General features: G+C 41.2%; 2 protein-coding genes across 4 annotated transcripts in view; both read right to left on the bottom strand.

The window, feature by feature from the left end:
* Positions 1-1,879: 1,879 nt before the first annotated feature.
* Positions 1,880-5,393, bottom strand: RPL14 (ribosomal protein L14). Its single transcript, XM_080387319.1, has 6 exons — positions 5,269-5,393; positions 4,660-4,761; positions 3,933-4,027; positions 3,129-3,228; positions 2,698-2,751; positions 1,880-2,127 (listed from the first exon to the last, which is right to left on the bottom strand). The coding sequence occupies exons 1-6, from the start codon at positions 5,347-5,349 to the stop codon at positions 1,996-1,998; spliced, it is 564 nt and encodes a 187-aa protein (XP_080243445.1). The 5' UTR covers positions 5,350-5,393; the 3' UTR covers positions 1,880-1,995.
* Positions 5,389-20,927, bottom strand: part of ENTPD3 (ectonucleoside triphosphate diphosphohydrolase 3) — a 54,910-nt gene continuing 39,371 nt past the window's right edge. For 2 of the 3 annotated variants that reach the window (XM_080387258.1, XM_080387257.1), the window contains 7 exons: positions 18,764-18,914; positions 17,835-17,994; positions 15,565-15,795; positions 14,860-15,132; positions 14,653-14,763; positions 14,022-14,159; positions 5,389-11,005 (listed from right to left, as the gene is read on the bottom strand). In XM_080387258.1, the coding sequence (XP_080243384.1) occupies positions 10,772-11,005; positions 14,022-14,159; positions 14,653-14,763; positions 14,860-15,132; positions 15,565-15,795; positions 17,835-17,994; positions 18,764-18,914 (1,298 nt within the window). In that variant the 3' untranslated portion in view covers positions 5,389-10,771. The remainder of the gene's footprint in view (positions 11,006-14,021; positions 14,160-14,652; positions 14,764-14,859; positions 15,133-15,564; positions 15,796-17,834; positions 17,995-18,763; positions 18,915-20,927) is intronic. The other variant, XM_080387256.1, reaches the window with a different exon arrangement.

The following is a 20,927-nucleotide window of genomic DNA, read 5'->3' as shown; positions in this document are numbered from 1 at the left end:
TAGAAAGGGCACCAGATGCTCCCAACGTGGAACACGCTGCCAGAATGACACAGCACAGGTACCAAAGATGGCTGTTACTGTTTTTCTTCTCCCCTTTCCTCCAGACTAATAATATGGTACCTACACAGAAGCACTTGATAGCACACATGGCATTACAGAACCAAGTTTTTTTCTAAGGCACATAAAGCCCTCTCCCCCAAACAGTGCCCACCCCCTTCCAGGGTGCAGTGCCAGGGCGGACACTGCCAGCCACAGGCTGGCAGCCCTCCCACCAGGCACCTTTTGTTCCTGTGTTCAGGCAAGTGGCAGCTGCCAGGCAGGTTACAGCACACTTCGTACAGGGGAAAAGCTTCACAGACCTCCGTAGGTGCCAAGCGGTACTGGTGGGAATGAACGCTGGATAAACTGCTGGTCAAAGCCGAAGTTATTCTTTGGAAGCAAGTACCTTCAATCCCAAGCAAGTAACAGAAAAAGCATTATGATTAAGGCACATCTATTCTCTACGGGCACCTTTACCAATTTTCCTCCAGTCTTATGTAACCGAGCTTAACAGAAGTACATAAAAACCCCAAATAACCCTAAGGAACACATCTTTCACCTTAGAGGACCTCAAGGTCGATACACCTTTCAAGTTACAAGTTTCAAGAGTAGGTGGAATTAATCACTTTAAAATCAAATTTAGTATCAAGATCTCCAGATGCTTGAACATGGGTTTTAATCCCAATTTGCATCATTGCAGATTTTTTTTCCTGAGCTGCTATATTCATTTGTATAAACCTTGTGCTTGAAATCAATTATAAATAGCTCAAGACAACATTATATAGTTTTAAGCGTTTGAGCATGAAGATGCTCAGTTCTGGCTGAAATAAGCAACACTAGCCACGACATAACAGCACACGTTTGTAAAAGCACGTGCCTACCAATACACTTGACAATATGCACAAGTATATATTGTATATATAGATAAAAAATATATGTATTTAATTATATATTTAAAGGTCTTACAACCTTAGTTTTTTAAAACACATTCTCCCTCCTCCACTTTGTATTTGACTGTAAAAATAATTTGCTTTTCCATTACCAGATCTCAGACTTCCAGTTTCTTCATTCAGTATGAAGAAAATACATCCCCTGCCAACAAGCTACACGGGGGAAAACAGAAAAAGATGGATGCTGACATTGATATGTAAACATTTTATAGTGCAAAGACTAAATTGAGCACTTCAGTGTTTCAGATGGATTGAACAATTTTTAGGTCACACGCCCTTTTACTTAATGGCACTTTTACGCTGCATAATTTAAGGAATTGTAATTAGGCTCAGGTCTTGACATAAACCCTGAACTTTAAACATGTTGAAAAGCAAGCATGCCTAACACAAGTCACCATTTCCAGCTTGTTATATGTTGTAACCACACCTACAGGACAACTGTGGTGTTAGACATCTGAAGTAGACAAGTATTCCAAAGGTCACTACTTAAAGAACAGTGGAAGTTTTTTTTAGAAAATATGGAGTAATTTAAAGCATTTGAACAGCAAATCTGTCACTCTTAAATACTTGACGTTATTTATATTCTAACCAGAATCACACTTTGTTTATGCCTTAATTCATAAGAGAAAAATTAAGTGTAACTATTTATCTCACGCTCAAGACTGTGCAAATAATTTTGTACATTCCCAACCACTTCAATGGACTGCTTTAAAATGTCAGGATCCAACCTGTTTCAAATTACTGAGTATAAAAACATTTCAATCAGCACTAGCACAGAATACTGAGCATATATGGTCTTCTTCACAGAATGCAACAACAAACACTTCCACATGTTCCTGAGAAACACTAGAACCCAACACTTGGACGTTAATAAATGAGACAGACAACAATTCTTGGTCAGAAACAAAAGTGAACTTATGATTACAATTTAAATCAGATGTTTAACCACTTGTTAATTTTAAAGAATCAGAACAAGGACACAGTCATACATAACAAGAAGTTCACTTTATTTCTGCGGCTTCTGCGCCTTCTCCGGCTTCTGCGCCTTCTCCGGCTTCTGCGCCTTCTCCGGCTTCTTGCCTTTTTTAGAAGACAATTTCTGGAGCTTCTTCATTTCATGCTTGATGATCCTGTTTCTCTGTAAAGAAGGAAAACGTTTATTATTCATCAGAATGAAAATAGCAATCGCTCAAATATTATGCCTTAATGTAAATTCTAAGCTTTCAGATTTTTCCCTTTTTGATAACTACCCCTTGCTAATCAATTATATTTATATTATACAGTCAAAAGATTTATCATGTATTGCATTTAAAACGTCAAATTCCACCTAATACTGTTCTGATCTACCAAGTGGACATCATTTTGGCTGGTGACTTGGGCACCCCAGTATTTCATATGTACTAACTTTCATTATAGTATGAAATACTAACAGCAACCCATCAAGAATATCTGATTTCATCAGTGGGCAATTCCCTTCTCAGCTATAACCTGGAGGACTGACACACAGATCACACTGATTCAAGTTTGATCAACTACTGAACAGAAAGTGGTGGTCAAAGCAGCATGAAAAATTCAAGGCATTCATATACTTTGTGTAACACCATAACCCAAACCAGCTATAAAACTAAGGCTACTAAAATCTGTATGCGACTGTGAAGTGACATCTACAGGCATTAAATCCATAAAAAGACAACACTCAAACACTTACCATTTTCTTTGCTTTCATAACCTTGTAGCGATCAAAGTCGGTCATTTTGGCTTTCTGTTTGAAAAGAATCACTCATGAAGTTCTAATATATACTTATAATATGCAAGCAGTAAAACTCAAGTGTTTCAAAGCATTCCACAAGTAACTCTGACCATCTCCAAACTAGGTTTAGCTGCACATCTGGAACTAGTGCACTATTTAAGGCCTTTGCTGGGAAGTGATGGTGCAGAAAAAACCAGGCCGTTATAGAAATGACTGAACAAAACCACATTTACTGTTAAAACCCAAGAAGTTGAAGCTGATAGGCAATGTATGCCTTGTCTATCTTTAATCTTAGCCTGCAATTGAAAACGCATAGTTTATTAGATTGCACCTAATTCTAATAAGCAGAGGCAGTACAACGTGTGTTACTCATACAGTGAAAGCTGTACCTTTTCTCGGGCTTCAATCTTCTTTGCCCATCTTGTTGCTGCCCATTTTTCATTTATATTTTCCTTCTCCCAGGCAAGTCGCACACACTTCTGACGAGCACTGCATTGTAACAGTCACAAAATTATATTCACCGTCTTTTTAAAAAAAAAGGTCTCTCCAACATTACCCTGTCAAACTTCATACAGGGGAAAGTCACCCTTCTACTTTACTTCAGACACTTTTAAGTCAATGCTACATACATCTCTGTAGCCTAATTAAAATTTTGTTGCATAAATGCTTTGCTGGGACTGACAGACAAGCAACTCCAAAAGGCATATCTGCACACTATTCCTTGCACTGCTTCAGAACCAGAAATGCAGTAATTTGTTTCTAAATTACATAAACTCATACAGTAACTAAGCTGAAGAGAACAGAATGAGTTCAGCCTCCTGCAATTCCAGTGTAGTTCTGTAGGCAGGGAACATATTTAATGTCTGAAGGTGACCTAAGCAGTGGCAAAAGTGAAGCTGCACAGTATTTGCTGCAACTGCTTCCTCCGGCACCATCCATCCCACAACTATATGCAACTTGCCTAGGCCAATGTGCTGTTGGCTTTGCTCATTAGCAGTGGCCATCAACCAATGCTGGTAATGAAAATATACGCAACTGTGATAATACAGATTTTTACTGTGCACACGTTAATCCACTGACTTCGTGTTGTACAAATTTTCTGGATTTAGCAAGCATCAGATCACATAATTCAGCCATCAAGTGACAGCACTTTTTTTTTTTTACCCTGGTCAACAAAAGTGCCAATGACTCACCTGTGTGGGAATTTGAGAACAAAGTCTGTCAGCTGCATGCACTTGAAGGGCATAGCCTGCCTTCTGACACCACTGCAGGGGCCATCAACTAGTGCCTGAAAAAGGAAAACAAATGCGGGGGCTTCCTAACAGTTTTCCCATCATACAGTCAGACAACAGCTACCTAATAATATATGAACAGTGTCTTGACAACAACGGTCCAAAATTGAAATAAGCATTATGCAGACAAAACCCAAGCGTTAAGTCTTGCACACACAACCCAAGCTCTACAGAAGGAATTTTAAAGGCTCATCTTTGTCTTTGGCGAAAAAAAAAGACCCCAAACTGAACTTTAATAAAGCACTGAGAACTAAGATGAAATACGTATCTTTTTTTCCCCAGGTTCTTTATCAATATTAAGCAAAAAGAGTCTCCTAGCGCAAAAATTTGTTTTGAACATACATTAATTCCATTCCATTCATAAATTTTAGACTCCAACTGACATCACTTGTCCACTTCTACTCCTAGGAAACATAGCAGAGAGGGGAATACATCATTTGCCAGTGACAAAAGCTTGCTACTCAAAGTTTCAAATACAACAACAGCTGTTAAATCCCACCTTTTTGTCAATCACTTATTTCTTTGAAAGACCTATTCACAGAAAATTTCCTTTAAAATCGATACACTCTTGCCTTAGCATACAAGCTTCTGTTAAGGCAGAAAACGGCAAATGGCACTCATAGCTTACCCTGTTTTGGTCAATAACATCCACAATGGCCACCAGCTTGCCAGCATGTGGCCCAAAGGAAATAAAGGCAACTCTGCCGATCTCGACGAAGCGTTTGAACACCTGGGAGCAGTAGGAATTGACAGGAGTTAGGCGACAACGTACCTAGGCCATCGCTAGACTTAAGGCTGCTTCACAGCCTTTAAAACTGCTTCCAAAGCTTTCCAGCTGCTCAAAAACCCTCCGCTGGGGCCGAAGCCCCACGGTAACGCTCCCAACGCCTTTCTGCCGGCGCCGAGCATAAGCAACGAGCCCCGCGGGCCGCGAAGCGCCGGGGCCACCGCGCCGGCTCCGACAGCTCCAGGCCCCGTCCCCCGGCCGCGGCCCTGCTCGCCCACGGCCCTGCTCGCCCACGGCCCTGCTCGCCCGCCCGGTGCCGCACGCGGGGCCGGGGCCAGGCCGCAGCCCAGCGCGGGGGAGGCGGGCCAGCGCCCCCCCGCCGCCCGGCTCCCCCCCGCCGCCCGGCCCGGCGCTGGGAGGCAGCCGCGGGACGGCACGGGCCGGGGGGGGGCAGGGAAGCGGGACGCGAGGAGACCCCCGGGGCGGGGAGGCCCGGCCGCCCGCACGTACCATGATGGCCGCCCGCGAAGCAGAAAGGGAGGGGCGCTGCCGGCGGCGGCCGGAAACCGCCTCTGAGCCGCGACTGCGCATGTGCGGAGGCGGGGCCCGCGCTGCGCCCCTTCCACGTGCGGCGGCCACGCGGGACCTGGCGCGCGCGGCGCGGCCGGAGGGGCGGTGCTCGCCGGGGTTCGCGCCGCGCGCGTGCGTGCGAGCAGTGTCTTGCCCGGTTGCTGTTGGCACTTGAATGGCATTTCCCGGAGCGAAGCTGCAGCGTGAGCACTCTGCAGCGCATGTGGAACCGACCTGTCCGACCTAGAGCAGAGCTGCAGAGGTGGCATGCAGCATGGAGAGACATTCCGCGGGGTGACTCGCCGAAGGGCACCCTCACAGTGGTGCAGGATCCCAGCCAAGGCGTTTTACACGGAGCTCCCTGCAGCTCTCACTGGTCTTGCTACTCTGCCAAGCAGCACTGCTGCTGAGGGAAGGCAGGCGGTTAGGGCCCCGTGGACCATCAGGGCACAGCAGAAAAGCTCCGTGGGTGTATGTCAGCTCACTGGCTGGCTTTAATATACATGCATCAAGATACTGATGTGTGTGCGGATCGCATTTTGCAGGATTTTCACTCGCATAAACATCAGCCAAAACACTTGCAATGAGAAGAGGGGCTTTGAGGGTGGCAAAGTGTAAGCAAAATGTACTGCAGAGCACTGCCAGCACACAGCTCTGGCCTTCATTCTTCTGGCTCTTCTGTCAACAGTGGAACAAAACAACCCAATTTAGCTGTCTAAAGCATGGTGTTTATTGTTTGTACGGTTTTGCTTTTCTAATAAAAGACAGCAAGGAAAAAATGCACTTCAGCAACTTTAAATGGTGTCGATATTTTATGCAAGTGCCCAGGGGATGGATCATTACAATGGTAATGAGCACTGCATCAAGTATCTTTGAAACATCCAGAATACTATTATAGCAATATTATTTTACTGTACTTTACAATAGTAGTACATCTATTAAACCAGTTATTTTTAAACAACATGTTCTAGGTCAAGTCAGTAGAAGGTGATGGCTTTTGGATTCTTCCATTGCGGTGATTTGGAAAAACCGTATTTTTCGTTTTCTTCCTTCGATTTAATGCTACTTCCCATTACTACTTAAGAGGAAGGAAGGGAAGTTACCCAAAATCTTGGTCTTTTTAATGACCTTTGCACGTTGTATGACAGATGTACTTAAATGTCACTAGCAACTAAACTGATGACTTACTGAATATGCAAGGGTTGCATGTGTTCTCCTTAACTATAATTTGCATGCATGCATTTCTGCATCTGCTAAGATCATAAACAATTGGAAGAGACATCATAAAAAAAACATGAAACACACTTTGTCTTAACATCAAATGCTGAAAGCCGTTCAGGAATTTGAGCTTAAAAACATTTTCTCCCACGAATACACTTTTGAAAACATACAGTCAGCCTGCAGAAATGTTGCTGAGCAGGAAACTAGATACTACCTTCCTCTTACTACACAGAAACACTCATAAATTAAGTATAGGTGAGCACTTTTTGCAATACACAGTCTTCATTGCCATCCAAGTGAACATACATTGTTCCTGAAACAGTAATTGAATTTAAAAACTGAATAAAAACTTCCCTTATTGGGGTATGATTGACTATCATGCTCAGTGTTGTTTACTTTTCTGTCCTCTTCACTCATCTTATCAATGCTGAATTATGCCACAGAGTACGGCTTACTGCTTTCTTTGGCCATGTTTGCATATGGTTTATAGTTTGTCACTTTTGCCTGCCCCTGCCCTGCCCCCCCCCCCCCCAAAAAAAAAAAAAAATACCCATATGCATTTCATTTCTCTTTCTTATGGGCAATTGATTTATTGCCGCTTCTCTTTTTAAGGTGGGGTTTCTTCTAACTTGGAACTGCTGCTGCTCTTCAGCTGCTAAGTTTTCAGATCTACATTATGATGGTGAACTTGAAAGAAGCCCTAGCAAGTGTCCCTGAATGAAACGTTAATAGCATCTGCAAGTTGTTTGTATGTATGTATGTAACACACACACACACAAAATAAATCAGAAGAGTAACTTGGTTTTAACCACGAGGGTTACCTAGCTGAGAATATGGATTCTGGAGACAATGAGCACTGTTCACTCCAGAACTTCAGTTGTGCAGTTTGCAAATTTCTGTTGTCCAAAGCATTTCAGACAAGTTATTCTTATTAGAGGGATAGCAGATCTCTATCAGGATGAAAACAGTGGTTTAGGGGAAAAAAAACCAATACAAAGTAAAAAGCACACTTGCTTAGCTTTTCACAATTTTATTAATCTTCATAAGCAGGGAGTAAAGAGTATAAAAAAAATAAATAATCTATAGTTTGCAGACATTCCCAAATGCTGTTAACATCACTGGCTCTCCAGAGATCTTAACATTACACCCACTGATCTGGTTCCGACTTGAACTTGGTGGAGGATTTAGCAGTGGTTACTGAAGCCATAACCATCCCCATTGCCTCACCTCCCCTTCAGAAGCGCCCACTACAGCCAAGGGTAGCCAAGCTGGCTGCATGGCCAAGCCACGTTTGTTTACTGTAACACTGAACTGCAGCCACGGCGCTAGCCTGGAAGAAGCTGTATGCTATGGCAGTGCAGCTGCCTGGCTGGAAGTTCAATAGCTTTCAGCTTGCTCAGCTGAAGCTGACAGCAGAGATAAGACCAGGCAGGTGGGTATCCTGGTGATACGGGAGGGAGATTATATACATAGGGAGAAGAGGGAACTACTGAAAAAGGAAAACAGAAGGTGATTCATGGAGGGAAGGCATTCTTTGAACAGGTACTGGCTCTATCCAAGTCCATCTGGAAGTCCAAATGATTTTTGAACAAATTTACTTTCTTTAGCTGCCAACTCTAAGGAGACTAGCATCCAAGCATTCCATTTGTGCAAACCCACATCTGAATGGCCCTGCCATTCACAAACAAAGGAAAGCAAGGTTTTTGTGAGGCAAGTAAATATTCCAGAATACCGTTTCCCACATAAATTTGGCAACTGAAGAGAATATTTTAATGCTTTCATCCAACTGCCTTTTTTTTCCTTACCCTTAATGCAGTTCCAGATACACAAAAGACAGAAGCTTTATCTCATGCCAACCTCTGTAACGTCCATGCATTATGAAGTAAATTTTATCAGATGTCACTTGGGTGCTACACAGCACTTCATCATCGTTTAATACCTTCTGCCTTGATAATGCTACTCCAGTAAGACTGACAGGACATAGTAATATACCAACAGAGAAGAAACAAAGACCTCACTGCTGATCCTCTTGAAAAATCACTAGCTTTCCCCACACACACACACATTTAAAAAGATATTTCTTTCCCTTCAAATCACCTATCAGCCTTTGAAAAGCAAAAGAAAATAAAACTCCAACCCCACAATCAAACCTGAAAGTAAGAAGGTGACATAGAAACAAAAGACATAAATTGAAAATGTTATTCATGGATAAAAATACTGGCCATTGTTCTTCTATCTCATAACCTAATCAATACATGGAATAGATGAAGTTGAGATAAAAACACATTATGTGCCATTGGGATTCATAACTCAATGTTAGCTTGACTTCTCAGTGTATGCATCAACAAGCAGATCTCTTAGATGCAACACATGTGCAGAAACCACTACTCACGTGGCCTCACAGACTTTAGCGCTTGTTAGCAGTGGGGGTTGAATATGGTGATCTCCCTTTTCGTTTTTACTTTCTCACACTGAAAAGCTCCATGCATGAAATTGATAACCATCCCTTCAGAGAGGAAAGATGCAAGCAAGGGATACAGAGGGAAGGAATCCTGAGAAGACGGAGAGGGAGGAACATACAAAAAAGTGTTCAGTGGCAGCTATTTGTAGGATGTTTGGGGAGATATGGAGCTCCACGTAGGTAATCTGGGCGAGAGGAGATGGTAGAAGGGGAGAAATGAAGCAGAGATGCTCTTTTCTTCTCTTGCAGCCCTGAAGAGTACAGCGATCCCTTCTTTCTGCTAACTCTAAGGCTCTTCAGATATATCCCCTTGCAGCTTCGCAGACCATGTTATGGTGGAATTAACAGAAACAGTGTACAAAGGGAAGAAGAGATGGCAGATGATGGGGCAGGAGGCTTTTTCAAAGGTTATTTCAGAAGCCAGGTGAAGACCACCAAAACCATACAAAAGACAGGCAGGTAAAAGGGGCGGGCACTGACCATGAAGAACTCCAAGCAGCAGGTAAAACTGCAGTCTTACAATTTAAGGGAATGAGAGGTTTGGTGAAGAATGCTTGGGATTTCAAGGCTGTAATCTCTCTGCAGCATGAAGGCAGCAGCACTTCCAGGACAGCTCTGGAGATAATGTGTTTAACAGAAGCATCTGCTAGGTAGGTCCCAGTGCTGTTGAAGGAACACTGAGGTCAGGACAGTGGAAAGGCCAATCAAGGCACCACAGCCATGACCGCAGCTCCAGCAATGTGTTCCCCAATCCCCTACAGAACAGGTGCTCTGCTGGCCTGCAGCCTGGCTCCTATTCCTCTTGGCCTTGAATGAAGAGCTTAATAAGTTAATGCTTCAGAAGGTCCTAGGTCTGAGACTTTATCCAGACAGTTAAAATAATGTATGTACATGACAAGTCAGCACTGACTGCAACCACCTGAGATGAGCAGTATGTGGGGAATACAGGTCAGTGCTTGAGAACCTACAAAAAGTATTTATGTGAAAGTTAGAGAAAAGGACACTGAAAACTCTAGTGGCTTCTGGAGGTAACTGTGATTTAGGTTCAGTTACTAAAGCATGAAAGCATTTTGTTCCATCTTCAAAGCAAATCTTATGTACCATAGTAGAGGCATTCAGAGATCTCCATGATACCAGAAAATACAGCTGAGTTTTAAGACAAGCTTGAAAGTCCTGACAGGTGTTAGCAGTTTATTACACCTTTATGTAGTGGGAATCAAACAGTTTGGAACAGCAGTAAAACCAGTTCTATCCCAGCTGTTTCTTTCAGTTCCCGTCATTAGCCAGTGCTTGTTCCAGTTTCAGTAATTAGATTATTTGAGGGCTTTTAGTGTCAGCACTGCACACAAGAACAGCTATCATGTTCCTGCCTCCCACAATTCCTATTGACTTGTTTAATTTTACCTTAAACAACTGCCACCATGATCTAATGCATCAGCACTTAAGTTTATCAGTTAGTGCAGAGTTAACGAACAAAAAAAAAAAAATACATACCTGACAGGAAAAGGCTATTAATCCCTTATCAAGCAAAGTGATGTATCTGCCAATGCTTTCTCTGCCATACACTGGACAAATTAGTTTTACAGCAACAATTGCCAAAATATTTCAAAAGCACTCCACCATATCACAGATTCCTTTGTGTCCCTTCCCTGTTTACGCTTCTGGTCCTGAAGTCTTCTTGATTTCGCCCTCCATTTTTCAAAAATAAAGTCCTACTTAACAGCACTATAAAATTCTTGGTTTGTCTTCAGTAAAGTTCATTCATTGTGGAATAAATACATGTTCAACATGACAGATATGCTTCCGATTACGTGACACAATACACAAGTAAACAAGGAAGAGAAGACACAACAGTGCCGTAGCTGTGAGGAAGACGAGGAGCCCAGCAAACAAAGGAGGTTTCAGAGGTAATTGAATCAGCTTGCCTTCTGCTGGAATCATGTTCGTGAGGCTTAACATGTAACCAAGTGACCATGCTATACTGCTGTTACCAACCTGAAATAAAGACAGAAGAGTCCTATTCCTGTGGACTTTTCAAAGAACAGAGGTTCCAAAAGCTCAACTGCTGATGCTGACAGCCACCTTTTTAAGTTAGCAAGGAGAACACTTTTGTGGAGTATACAAAGAAGATACAGAATTATTTTAAATTACCCGTTTTTTGTAGTTGCAGAGGATGCTAATAAAATTGGTCACTGGGCTAAAGAAATGAGACACAGGTATTAGATGGATGGGTACAAGGACGTGTCATACAGATGAGACACGCAGTTAGGGGATTTTCAGTGCAAAATCCACGCTTTAAAAAGTCAACACTGCTGTGCTAATTCCTAGAATTAGCCCCTCATCTCAGCCGAATTCTAGGATGTTATTTAGTTCAAGCAAACAAAAAAAAACCCACAAAGAGTCCCACTGACATGGACAAAGGAGGCCAGGGTAAAGTCCCCAGAGCAGGAACTCTATCACAAACCAGCACTAGACTTCTCCATTTAAAAAATAAGCATAAGTGGAAAACTACTTTGGAACAGGTGAAACAAAAGCAAAGGGGGTAGGTTTGTATTTGCTCCATGGTCCTGCTTTACAGTCTTTCCCCACTTCTAACATGAACAACACAGTTTATCAATTTTCCACTGTCTTTTTCATTAAACCATCATCCTGCCACTTGATAAGCACAGGATCGAAGGGTGAAGGTAGAGTGTCCCTTGCCATCCTCCCAGATGCCCAGGCACCAATACTGGTTTGCCTATTTATATAAAACATAAGTACACATCACTGCCTCCTACAAATCAAATGACAACTTAAAAAAAAAATAAACCTATTGTTAAACAGCATGCAAAAATATGGGAGGTAAGCATTTCAAGATAAATTGTTGGAACTCATTAAACAAGAGCTAGCCTAGAGGGCTAGCTGCAAGATACATATTTGGTTTACACTCTAGCATAGGTTGCTTTCTTTTTCAAAGGGCCCGCACCACCTTCAGATCACTCCAGGTAGGTCGTCTAGGGTATACAACAGGACAAACAAAGCTGAAGTTGCATTATCCTACAACCAGCCATCCCTCCCAAACTCATTTGGCTTTCCATCTTTATTACAGGTCATCTCACCCTGCAACAACAGAGATGAGTTTGCCTGAATGGCTGCCCTTAAAGTGGTTTGTTTAAAATTTGCAAAAGCAAATTTTGGAAGCCAACCTCTTTGGTTATTCTTGTATAAAAAGCATCATGATGAAGTTGAGGGATGAACTTTAACAAATTATTTAATGTCTTTAATGAACAGTTTTAAGCAGTCAGCTACTGGTTGTAGGAGATCACAAGAGCTTACAATATTTGGTCCTTTTTGTAGTTGCACATATCCCAATACCTTTTGTTTAACTGATAAAAAGCAAGCTACAGCAACAGGAACTGGAACATGACAGATGAACAAAGAGGTAAGATGGATCAAGGTGTTTTTTCATTGCTAAGCAATGGCAAAAACTCTCAATATTAAGTTTAGAACTTTTGCAAATCATCTAGCTCTAGATCTCACCCAGATCTTAGCATTGGGTTAAGGTTTTTTTTTCATTGGTTGTGTTCATTAATTAAAAGGAAATATAGTAAAAAACCCTATATTTTTGCATAGGCAAAAACCTCCACCATCTACTCTTGGAAAACCTGTGTTGTTATCTCTGGGGTAGCTTAGTTGATCAGTCAACATTTAATTAGGGGCAGATCTAATTAAAAGAATGTAGTTTTTCCTTTTGGAGTTTCATGATTACTGTAGTACAAAATCGAGGTAACAAAGTTGTTCATTTCAAGTAATTCTTTTGCATTTTTATTTTGCTCACTATTTTTATAGTTTTGGCTAAATAGAGAAAAATATTGCTTGTGTTTGGCTGCTCCCATCTGCTGGGGACAATACAAGATATTTAAATATCAAGACAAATCCACCCCCACCAGGTCCAGATTAAGATCCCAAAGTAAGATCTACACTGATTTCCTGGCAAAAGGACTAAATTCTGGATGCTCCTCCAGAGCTGCTAATGGTTGTCCACCAGAGGACAAAATAAGGCAAAAAAAATCCTACTTGATTCCTTATTGCACCAGTAATAGATATGACTGCTCAGAAAACATTGCTTGTAATTTCTTATGCACAGCTTGCCAGCATAGCCTGCATTTAAGAATACTCCATAAAGATCTACAACCTATTCTCTTGTTGGTTTTGCATGCAAGTGCTGAAGCATTTCCAAACTGTACAATGATTAAGAGTCAGTCTGGGACAAAGTTTTAGAATAAGGCTCTGTACAGTAGCAGAGAGGAAAGGATGGAGTCAGAATGTGCTGTGGGGACCACAGTTCTTCATGTCACAGTTCGGCTTCTATAGCAGCCATGCCTTCTGATTTGGAAGCAAAGATTTCTTAGCAGTAGCTTTAGAATGGATATAACGTTGTTCCAAGTACTCCGTTCTTTATCAGAAAAACTGAGGTCAGGGGAGAGAGAAATGCAGCTATTAAACATTGTAAGCTTTCTCTCTCTGCCAACTGAAAGCCAGTATCCCAATACAGATTCTTATTCCAGAGAACTAGATTATGGCACAGATGGATATGCCAGCTGAGGATGAAAACTCTCCTATTTGCTTCATCACCACTTGCTCACGACAGACCAACTCTCCTACTTCCACCAAGGCTCTGCCAGCAGACAGAAAAGCAGTTCTCCAGCTCAGCAGGGTTCAGGCAGATCACTGCCTAGAGCAAGCCACCACTTCAACAAACTGGGGAAAGGTTTAAAACACTATTAATTTGATCCTTTCTTAAAGCTCCTTAAAAGAATCTAGGCAGCATCTCCAAATAATGCTGCAACCCCTGGAAACAGGCTGAAATTGCTACTGAAGCTTGAACAGTGTCTGACTTACACCAAACATTTGACAATCACTTACAAAGGCTGTTTACCATCACTGTATTTTTGTAGAATGCTGCATCTCCCATCTCCTTCTAAACTTCTTTGGATTAAAATAACAGTAAGAGAAAATGATTATTACTTACCTCCTTTTGAAAACGTATCTGTGGCCAAGTTTCTGTATCAAAGTTGTAACCGTGTACAAGCAAGTAATAAATGAAATGGGCTGAAAAACAGTAGGATCTAGCATATACTTCTTCAAATTTAGGCAACATAAACTGGAGCTGAAAGCAAAAGCATTTTTTAAAACATGTATATTATAAAAACCCAAAGCATTTGCCTCTCATAACTAGAGAAAACTTTGAATTCTAATTAGAATTTATTAGCATTTTTCAGAAACACAAAGTGAAGTTGTTGATAACTAGATACAGACATTTAGTAAAAGAAGGACCCTGACAGCTTATGTGGAAAAAACTGAAAATAAACATAAAACTGCACATAAAAGATGGAGATGTTATGGTTCCTAAATTTTCCACATCACCTTTACAGCATGGTTAAAACAGTGAAATGAAATTTAAAAACCTAGTCCAAGTTTCAGGCATGCTATAAATACTACATGGTTTGATGTACAGTGGGAAAATAAATGTTAAGGTTGATAGAGACCTTCTGAAAAGTTCTGGATACTTGTCCAGTCCATATTCTTGTCACATCTCCCTTTTACAGATAAAAAAGGGGGGAAAAAACCAAACAAAAAAACCAACCCAAAACCCCACTTACCTGTGCCCAGCTCTGTGAACAGAAAAACCACATACTTGAATTGAAGTCAGCTAGGGAAAAATGCCCGGATAAATTCAAAGCATTAATTGTATAGTAGAATCCTGAGAAAGCCTATAGAAAGGAGTAGATGACAAGCCTGTTACTTTCAGAACTACAGAAATGAAAAGCAAACAAGCTCAGAAAGAAATGCTGTGTTTGCAAACCTACCACAAAATTCCCTTTAACTTTTGGCTGATGCATTCCATCAAATGGACAGTCTTCTCTGTCTCTGCAAGCAGTGAAGTTAAACAATAAAGAAACCATCTCCTGGCACAGACCTGGATCTCCTGTTCCACGAAATTTCACAAGCTGGTTTGGGTAATAATTTGCTGGTCTCAGAGACTGTGTACAAAGGCTGCTAGAGAAGTACTTCATCGTTAATGCAGTATTATAATTCAGAGGGTAACATGGGTTATCCACATTAGAACTGTTGTTTGATTTCTGGAAAAACAAACAAACAAAACCCCCAATCAATGAAGGCTACTCAAAAGCAAGAAAGACCTAATTTGACATTAACTATGAGAATCTTTTTAAACCACGTATGCATGTATTTTCATTCTCTTCTCTATCATGATCAATACAACATTGCTGATCATTAAAATTCATAGAATCTCCTTCCTCCAAAATTCATTGGCAAGATCAGCAAAACACAGGACTAGCTGGGCCTTTTTGTCAAATGGTACAAAACTCTCACCAATTTTTAACAAAGATCTTTGTATGAAACCTAAGCGCATTTGTCCACAACTAAGCACAAAAGAGCTCTTACTCTAGCCTCCAAACTCCACCAAAGGGAGGCAAACACAAGCCTGAGAACCTGCTCAGACAACTACTGAACACCTGCAAGAGCAACATAGCAAAGGATTTTAAACAGACCTGGAACAGCAACGCTAAAAGCCTTTTCTCAGCTTCATCTCTCCCATAGCACTGGAAGCTATGAGTGTAGACATTATAGTTGTAACCATACAACTTCACTTGCAAGGTGCTGTTGAAATTCTTCTGAGAGTCCTCTGGGATAAATGAAATTTGAGTGGAAGCTCCTCCAAGATCCAGTGCACCCATAGTCTCTTTTCTGTAAGGATGGACCCATGTCCTCCAAAGATTTCTCTACATGTAAAAATAAAAGCAAGGCTAATTAGAAATACCATCTGCTTGTTGTTCCTTCAAGGTTTTCTACTCTTTACTTAACTTTTTGAGATTTTCCCCCATCTTTGTCCTCCACACTTAACAAAAAAATCTTTATCTCTAAGGAAAACATGCAAATGCTTTTTTACGTACGAGGGATATACATTCACAGAGTGAAATGATCTTTAAAGATGGAAAAAGGAATGCAGCGTAGCTTTCAACTCAGAGGATAGCACAATGATCAAAGCACAGGACTAGCCAGATCAAGTATCTGTACTAAGTCCAGATACCCATGAGATCTTGAACAACTCTGGATGGAAACAGCATGAGTTGCTTGTTTCAAGGCAAGATGAATTATTAAAGGAACAGAATATTAAGAGATCACACACACAGGAAAAGATAGTGAAAATAGAAACCCAGAAAAGTCAAATGAAAGCTCATCAAAGTCAAAAGAATAAGGACCCCTAATCTGCACATTTCCTTCACTGAAGCTGCAGGGGCAATAAATCTGATCCATTCAGCTGGCATTTCTCCCTATTACCAAAAACATCCCCTAAATTCTGTATTTTATCTGCACAGTCCCAGTGCAGACTATAGATTTTGTATGATTATCTATCTCAATATTTACTTAGTATTATTTACTGAGCATGATATGAATGTATAATTAAGAAGGGGACAAACTTTATGGGGTAACAAATACACTCCCAAGAAAATTCTACAGTGAAAGATTCCCATTAACAGCCCCTAGCAGAACTTGACTCCTAGCCTATTGTCACAAGAACGGTAAAAATTTCTCTCTCCTACTAGTGATATTCCACACAAGTTTTCACAAAACTCACTATACTAAACTGGCTTCACAACATCTTGCAGTCCCTTCAGCAGTCCTTATGAATCTGCCATATGCAATTTGATATTTGGATTATTAAAATTCACGTGGTAGAAGATTGACAGCACCCTGAAGTTCATGACATCATTTTTGTTGCGTGCAATGAGAAAAGCTTTTCCAGAACGTGTGATTTCAATACTGTTTTTCTTAACTCTGCAAGAGTCAACATATTCACTGCAAGTTATCACTCAAGACCACCAGCCACTAATTCCTGCTTATTAATTGCCATGATCTACCAGGAACTGTTCAACAGGACAGCTAACAATACTCAGGGGTTTGGCTGAAAGCAAGACTATCTGGAAGAAGTGCAGGTAATGCTAAAGGAGTACACTGCTGCCACGAATACAGATGAGCACTTGATGATCATCTTGTACAGCTTTTACTGGGACTGAAATTATGCTGAATATCTTTATATAAAAAGGGACCTTCCAACACATTTGATTCCCTCTCTGCTATGAGGCTCCTGCCTGACCCTATTCTGAGTTCAACGACAGCAGAAGTATCTTTGTATTGCTATCACTTTGCCTGGACAAGACAGTATCACAGATCACTGCTCATAGCCTGCAGCTTCTCAGCAGTATTGGAATGAACTATATGTGAGTGATTTCTGGTTCAGCTGAGGCATATTTGGCCACATCAACTTAACCACCTTCACCGTTTCAAACAGTCTTGTCTGCTTAAAACAAGTGAGCCAACACTGCCAAATAATTTGTTGACACCTAAGCTGTGCAGATCCTTCACCGGTAATGCTGCAGGGACAGCAACCGCCTGAGGAATGCACAGAAAAGTAGAACATCTTAGTTGGCACCACTGTCAAGACAATATCTGTCACACTTCACATACCAATGCATTTAAAAGCAACGCAACTTCTGCTTCTAGGTAAGGCATCTGATGTTATTTAGGGAAGAGTCTGTTTTGTGGGTTAACAATTTTACCTTTGCCATATCACATTCCTGTAACATCATATTCTTTGATTTGTGTTTGCTTTGTTCTATTACTGCCACAGAAAGACCCTGTTATATATTTCAGTGCAAAATGGAAGTTATAGCTATGTTTTTAACAGGCATGTCCTCTCAAACATCTCATTTATAAGAGAGAAACAGCAAGAAGAAAAGCATGCAGTTTTTCCACACACCTCTAAGAAATTGCCCATTAAATAGTTGGCTGTTATCCATCCATACAGCCCTTCCTCTGGCCCAGTTATGATTTGTGCACCCCTAAATTCAAAAGGTTGTGTTCTGAAGTAGTTTTGAATGCTTGCAAGGACTTCATTGGCTGCCGTTTCATTTTGCAACCTAAGCAATTCACAAAACATGAGACACTGAGCATCTGGAAAGGCAATTTTATGTTTATTGTTCACTGACTAGCAATTCAAGAAAACTCCTACAATCACCTAATTAGAAAAAACAGACATTGTTTCCCTAAAGGAGAAGCTTATGATAGGGAACAACCAAGTATCCAGCATCATTTCAGCAAGCAACTCCCCCACTATGTACAAGGTTCATTCTTTATCGTACAGGTCCATTGGTGTTTTGTTTCTTATATAAATTCTTTTTAGTGAACTGAGTGCTGATATGACAGCTTCTGGTTAAAACAGTCCTGGAGCCTTTCTTCCCACTCCGTTTAGCAACGGACCAAATATAAAAAGCCAGTTTGTGCCAGGGCTAAAGCCACAGACAGACCCCAAAAGCCACATTACACCACATTCACACTCAGAAAACTTTGCGGTGTCTAGCTTTAACCTGCCTTTGCTGCCCACGGGTATGCACAAACATTATCTGTTTATGTAACACTGAATTTTAAGACAGATATGGAAAGGAAAATTAAACTCTTGCCTTCTCCAGAATAAAGCAAGCATTTTTTTCAATATGGCATAACAGGATTTTTATACAGCCCTGCTTCTCCTATCAAAAAAGCTAATTAAATTAAATTGGCTGGGCTCCATTTCCTTTTGAGACAGCCAATTTCCAATAGATAAAAATGCATCCAATACATTTTTCAAATTCTGTTTTCACAGACTTCTGTGTTAGTACACATACAGAGAAGTTCAAGTTTCTGCCATACCTCAGTAGTCTCATGCCAGCTGTAGCCCCCAGATAAACAGAAGTATTTTTATGCAGATGAACTGGTATTCTCTCCTTGACTTTATTCAGACAGTCATCAAAGGGTTTGGCAAGAGCTCCAGGGTTACTCTCATAGCTGGATATACCAGGACCTAAAAGAGAACAAGTAAATTGATTTCATTCTGCTTTGCCAACTACAAATTAGCCCAATTAGCAAACAGGTGTCAAGAGAAAGAGATTCCCTCTTCCCTCCTGTAATTGCAAACAAGGATAGGATGGTTGAAAACTGAGTGCTTAAGGAATAAACAGTGTAGCAACTGTCTCAGCTGTGTGAGACAAGAGAAGATACTTGCAAACTGCTCGCCTGTGTTTCTGTATGTACACATATACACCCATAGTACCATACCTAGCGTAGATATACAGTGTAACCATATAACAACACAATGACAGCAGTGCTATAATTGATGAGGAAAACAGGTTTACTTATAGCAGACACTGTAGGAAATAGTATGTCTAACGGATGCAAAATTTCTCCAATCTGCTCAAGTACAGAAAATCCCTCCTTCCACAACCTATGACAAAAATTTCCTAATCTGGTTTGCCACAACTGTCATTGACACCATGGCACCTCTACAGCTCACTGCTCTTGACTGAAAATAGAATAAAGAAGCTCCGCAAGGCATTGCTGGTGAAATTTCAAGATGCACACAAATGGCTCTTGAATTCATAGAGGTCCAAGTCTAGGCTGGTACATGAACCACCAAGTATTTCACAGCTTTCCAATTTCCAAAGCCTCCAAATAACAGGAATGAAAATTATGCCATGTTGCATAAGGCATAACTATTTGAATAATTAACATCAAACCCTTTCTTCCCTTGCTTAACACTCCAAGGACCAGCAGGACCTCAACTTGTTCAGGCTCAACTTGGGTGTGCGTAAAAATTTTCCTTACTAAATTCCCTAGCTAAGGAAGTTGCACAGGGATCCAGGCATTCCTACGAAGCCACTGTCCCACAGAGAAGTCTGCCAGAACTCCACCTAGTTCTCCTGTAACAGCCATCTCTCTCACAACCCGATCCCAAGTTAAGCAAAAGGTGAACCACACATGTTCAGCCACACTGCATTAATAAAAGCAGAAGAAAAAATATGTAAGACTTTACAGACTCTACACTCTACCACTCCCTTTTTCACAGTATGAACTTAAACATTACCATGTCATCATTAGATGTTCACAGCCCTGGTTTGGACTAAGACTTTCTAGAAGTCTTAAATCTAGCATAGCCAGGCCTGGAGCTGAAAGGAAAGCTGTTACCAGAGGAAAACGGCAGCAACTGCTGTTTTATATCCCCAGCAGCTGCTGTTGCCTCACACTCCTTTGGTGGCAGCAACCTCCATCTCCCAGTGTTCACAGAGAGCAGGTCACAAGGAAGTGATCATTTTGTCCTGGACAACTGCCTGCTTTGCCAATGCTTAGAGCCTGACCAGGACAGATTAACTGCAATATACAGAAAGGATTTTGAACTGGGGCTGGCTTCCACACACAGGGGCAGCGGTACCTAATAAAGGCAGAAATGAAATCATAAAACCACCATGGAACTTACAGAGTAATTGGTCATTTGACTTTCAAGTTCAGTAAATATGTGAAAGTCTGCCTCCCAGTATGCCCACAACCACCCCCTAATTTAAGTGCTTAAGGTTATGGTTAGAGGGTCCCTAAAGAAATATGGACAGATGTGTTCGCCACTGCCCCCCACATAGCTTAGTCAGGGACCTCTTCCATAGGCTTTCCGTCCCCTCCAGTGCAGAGTCACCCGAGACTGGAGCAGTGAACCCTGGCAATTTTGGATGCTGGAGGATGAGGAGTACTTTGGTTGACCATGGTTAAGGCCCCTCTGGACCTGAACACTTCACAGCAATTCAGATTCCTCCATTTTGCAATTTATTGTATTCTCCAGAGGTAAAACAAGATCTAAACCAATTAAATTCATAAAGTACTTCTGTGTCATTTTTTGAGCAGAATAATGCAATTTCTCCGCGCATTTTTCTCACACCAGAATTCTTAAAGGCAACATTCCTAATGAGTCAAGACATGAGCTAGCACAGCGTATCTCCCACCCTGGCAGGCTGGCTGCCATTCCTGCAGTCTTTAAGGACATACCATCAAG

The sequence above is a fragment of the Falco punctatus genome (genome assembly GCF_963210335.1).
Source record: "Falco punctatus genome assembly, chromosome: 4".
Lineage (NCBI taxonomy): Eukaryota > Metazoa > Chordata > Aves > Falconiformes > Falconidae > Falco > Falco punctatus.
This window is presented reverse-complemented; position numbering and strand designations above follow the sequence as displayed.

Bases quoted from the DNA above. Each gene is read 5' to 3' on its own strand.
- RPL14 (XM_080387319.1), bottom strand. From the start codon at position 5,349: ATGCGCAGTCGCGGCTCAGAGGCGGTTTCCGGCCGCCGCCGGCAGCGC. The intron at 4,762-5,268 runs GTACGTGCGGGC...TACTGCTCCCAG, and splicing joins CTTCGCGGGCGGCCATCATG to GTGTTCAAACGCTTCGTCGA. The intron at 4,028-4,659 runs GTAAGCTATGAG...TTCCTTTTTCAG, and splicing joins ATGTTATTGACCAAAACAGG to GCACTAGTTGATGGCCCCTG.